Source organism: Aplidium turbinatum, chromosome 15, assembly GCF_918807975.1.
Source record: "Aplidium turbinatum chromosome 15, kaAplTurb1.1, whole genome shotgun sequence".
Lineage (NCBI taxonomy): Eukaryota > Metazoa > Chordata > Ascidiacea > Aplousobranchia > Polyclinidae > Aplidium > Aplidium turbinatum.
Window position 1 is genome coordinate 23,338,140 of NC_137486.1, and position 3,882 is coordinate 23,342,021.

The 3,882-nt window shown below is 37.4% G+C and overlaps 1 protein-coding gene across 1 annotated transcript; it reads left to right on the forward strand.

The window, feature by feature from the left end:
* Positions 1-2,284: 2,284 nt before the first annotated feature.
* LOC145784088 (uncharacterized) lies at positions 2,285-3,573 on the forward strand. Its single transcript, XM_082595840.1, has 2 exons — positions 2,285-2,596; positions 3,228-3,573. Exons 1-2 carry the CDS (start codon positions 2,331-2,333, stop codon positions 3,571-3,573), a joined length of 612 nt encoding a protein of 203 aa, XP_082451966.1. The 5' UTR covers positions 2,285-2,330.
* Positions 3,574-3,882: the final 309 nt, after the last annotated feature.

The following is a 3,882-nucleotide window of genomic DNA, read 5'->3' on the forward strand; positions in this document are numbered from 1 at the left end:
GGAAAAATGTCACATGTTGAAGTAAAGAATTACTTTGAAACATTTTTTTTAAATATGCAGAGATTCTTATTAACCACTGCGCGTCGGCGTTTTCGCTAACTTACGCAGCGGCGTTTTTTTTGGGGAAAATCTTTGCCGGCTTTTGGGCTGTACCAAGGTCTTGTAAACCGATATAAAACTACTTCAAATGGCAGATATTGTTCTTCAAACAGTAATTCAGCCTCTTTTACATAAATTCAACGTATTCAGGCCTTCAATCAACGTAAAATGACTTGTTTAAAACCAGTTGTGAACAAACAAGCTTTCTTCAATTTTGAGACTCCTCAAAAGCATGTGAACTCATGTGAAACGATTTCCGCTGGGTAATCTAGCCGGCGTGGAGTAATCAACATTTTTTACATGGATTCAACGTGTCCAGGCCTTGAATCAATGTGAAAAGGCTCATTGAATGTGAATAGCCAGTTTGAACAGACTTTTCTCGAAACTGCTTGTAAGCAGACCTGCTTTTCGCTGAGAAAACAGAATCATAAGGATGATTTATTGAAGCCAAACTATTTCTGATACAGATAACAGAAGCTTCAAGGAATTCACCAAATCATACAAGCTGTATACGACCAATAACGCTGTTCCAACGTTAAGCAACAAAAAGTTGCGTCGTGCTTACTGTAGGCTACTGAAAACGCGCCGCGTCGATCAGCGCTTGCGGGGGCAAAGTGGTTGATATAAGCATTGAAATGAAAGAGAAATAAATTGCCAGCGATCATGCTACGATACACATAGAAGCATACAAACTGGTATGGTAACCTAGTGGCAAGGGCGGACTGGAACTTCAAATTGGCCCTGCACTTAAAAAAAAACGGGTTAAATAATTTTATCGGCCAACATTGCGAAAGCAACGGCCCACAATTGTGATTAAGCGGCACATTTTGGCCAATAAGCACCCATTTCAGCATTTTACTAATTGGATGTCATTTTACTCATTGGTGGCATCCAGTTTAGATTAGGTGCTCCGACACAACTGATAAGATTAAGTTTTTCTATGTGACTTTCAGGGTCTGAAAGACACATATGAACAATTTTACATAATATAATAATTAGTAGTATGTAGCCTACATTTTATTTCTTTCAGGCTAATACTTTACTGCAAGTAAAATTTCATATTCTACTTTGAAAACAATACCTCCCTTCTGAGACTATGGGGTTTAAATGTTATGTGCCTGGTTGCAAGGCTGGTTACTTCTCTACTATGAAAGTTGATACCACTAAAACAACATTATTTGGATTTATCAAAGATGCAGCATTACGAGAAAGTTGGGTTAAAGCTATTCCTCGTAAGGATTGGATTGTGTCAGATACACATAAAGTGTGTGCAAAACATTTCACGAAGAGGATTTTATACAGGTTTCTTCAGATATTCGCAAGAATAGACGTCTTGCCAGAGACACGCAAGAGTTAAAGCGCTTACGCATAAAATCCACTGCTGTTTCAAAAGTATTTCCAGAATTGCCAGGATACCTTTCGAAACCATCTTCTTCAGCCCGTGCTACTTTTGCTAGTACTGCGCCAGCAAGGCGATATGTGGAAAATGAAAGAATCCAGCAGCAAAATCAGCGCTTGCTTCAGCAAGACGTTTTTGATAACTTTGCATCATTTACAGCCAAACTGAAAGATGCGCATCTTCATCTACCTTCTGGATTTGTAACTGTTTTTAAAGAAACCACAGTTGTCTTTCATTATGTAAAATATGCTGAGGATTTTGCAAGTGCCCCCAGCTGCTTGAATCTGTTATAGTGACTGAGAGCTTGAAAGTTACTGCATTTGTTTCTTTGGCTGTAGTGCCACCACATTTGTATAGGCATTTGCTGCAGTCTCAATCATTGAAAACCACCTCTAAATTGGCGAATATTCTAGATTTCTGCAAATCTATTATGGATGAACAAGATTCTAAAAATACCAGCAATCGTATAAATTTTGTCAGCATTGCTGTATCTGCATTACAAAACTATCTATCAGCGGATACACTGCCTGACTGCGGAGATGATGGCCATTCAGATGCATCACTAATTCTGTTTATATGTGAACAGCTTAACCTGCTTCTAGTTGCAAAACAAGGACGCCGTTACTCCAGCAACTTAATAACTGTGTCTTACTTGTGGCATCTGACGAGCACTTCTTTGTACAAGATATTAAAGAAGTTTTTTATTTTGCCTTCTATAAGACGACTTCAACAGCTTTCTGTTTCAAACACTGTGAATGGTGGAAAAATTGATGTGCAGTACATAAAGCAACGCACTGCTTCCCTACGGAACGAAGAGCGAATTGTCACTTTGATGATAGATGAGGTTTATACAGCGCAAAGAATAGAGTACAGTAATGGAGCCTTTGTTGGACTTACGGAAGATGGGACTTCTGCAAAGACGGTTCTCACATTTATGGTGCAGTCAACATGTGGAAAATATAAGGATGTCATCTGCTTGATACCTGTCAACAAATTGGACACTAAGTTGCAGCGCTTCTGGTTCAACAAGATAATGTTGGCACTGCATGACATTTTGGTCGTGATAGCTGCATCTGTTGACAATCATGTTTGTAATAGGTGTGTAAATTAATTAGGCCTACTGTATATATATAACAGTTAATTATATCATAGGTACATTAACTCTGTTGGTTGAACTACAATGCATGTGAATTAAGTAGACTAGACCAGTGGACAACATTAAAATATTATCAAATATCCTCTATGGTATGAACTTTTGAACGGGTAATTCCATCTTTGATTTAGATTTTTTTTTTTAATTTGACGTTAAATATGTGCCATAATTGTTTGATTTTTTGAACAAGGAAAAAAATTAAGATTTCTATTGTATGGTTTTTGCGGATGCTAAATTGTTGCGGCAGTTTTATTTTTTCTACAACTTCCTCAATTGTTATGTACCGTATAGTAGCCTATAGTACCAATATAACCGTAATAGTTGTGCTTTGCTGCTATTCTATATTATTTGTTTGAACAATCTGTCATGGGTTGTATTAGACTGTCACAATTTACTAGTGCTGTTGATAAAGTACCGTTACTAAATGGAAAATGGTAGGAGGGTGCACATTTTAAAGATACATGTAATGTAACATCTAACCATCAATGGTTGGATGCATCCGTCGTCGCATGGTGTATACCTTGACTGGTAAGAAACAGTGGTTGTGGAGCACTAATTGCAATTCATTTGTTTTAGGAAGATGTTCATGGACTTGTGTGGAGGCAAACTTTCACACAGTATTGTCCACCCAACAAAGCCGGACGAACGCCTCTTTCTACTTTTTGATTTTACCCACAATTTCAAAAACATATTCAACAATTTTGTCAACAAAAATCGCATGCATATTCCTACTGCTGGTCATGAGAACATTCTTGGAGAAATCTGCATACCACTGTTTGATCACGTGAAAAGATTGTATTCTATAGAAGAGCACAAAACATTAAAGATTGCTCACACACTGAAAAAAGCATCTTTAAATCCAAGCAATCTTGCAAAGATGCGCCTGCCACACTGTCAAGTAACCGTAAAACTCGCAAATTGACAGGAAAAGGTTCTGTTAGAAAAAAATCTTTGTAATGCCTTTTGTTGTTTTCTGTTTTATTTTTGTATGTTGGAAGAATTTTTGGCTGTATGGCCTGTTTTGAAAGTTATAAGCTTTCGATTTCTTGCAGTAAGTTGTCTACTGCTGGTCTACTTATGCTGTTTATTGACAAGAGGTTCAACCTCTGATGTTTCTACATACTTTGCTTTTGTCGTGTCTTACCCCTACCCGGTATTTTTGAACATTTTTTTGTCTAAATGTTCCCCTAAAAACTTCAAAAAAAGTCAGAAGATATCAGCTTCTTGCATG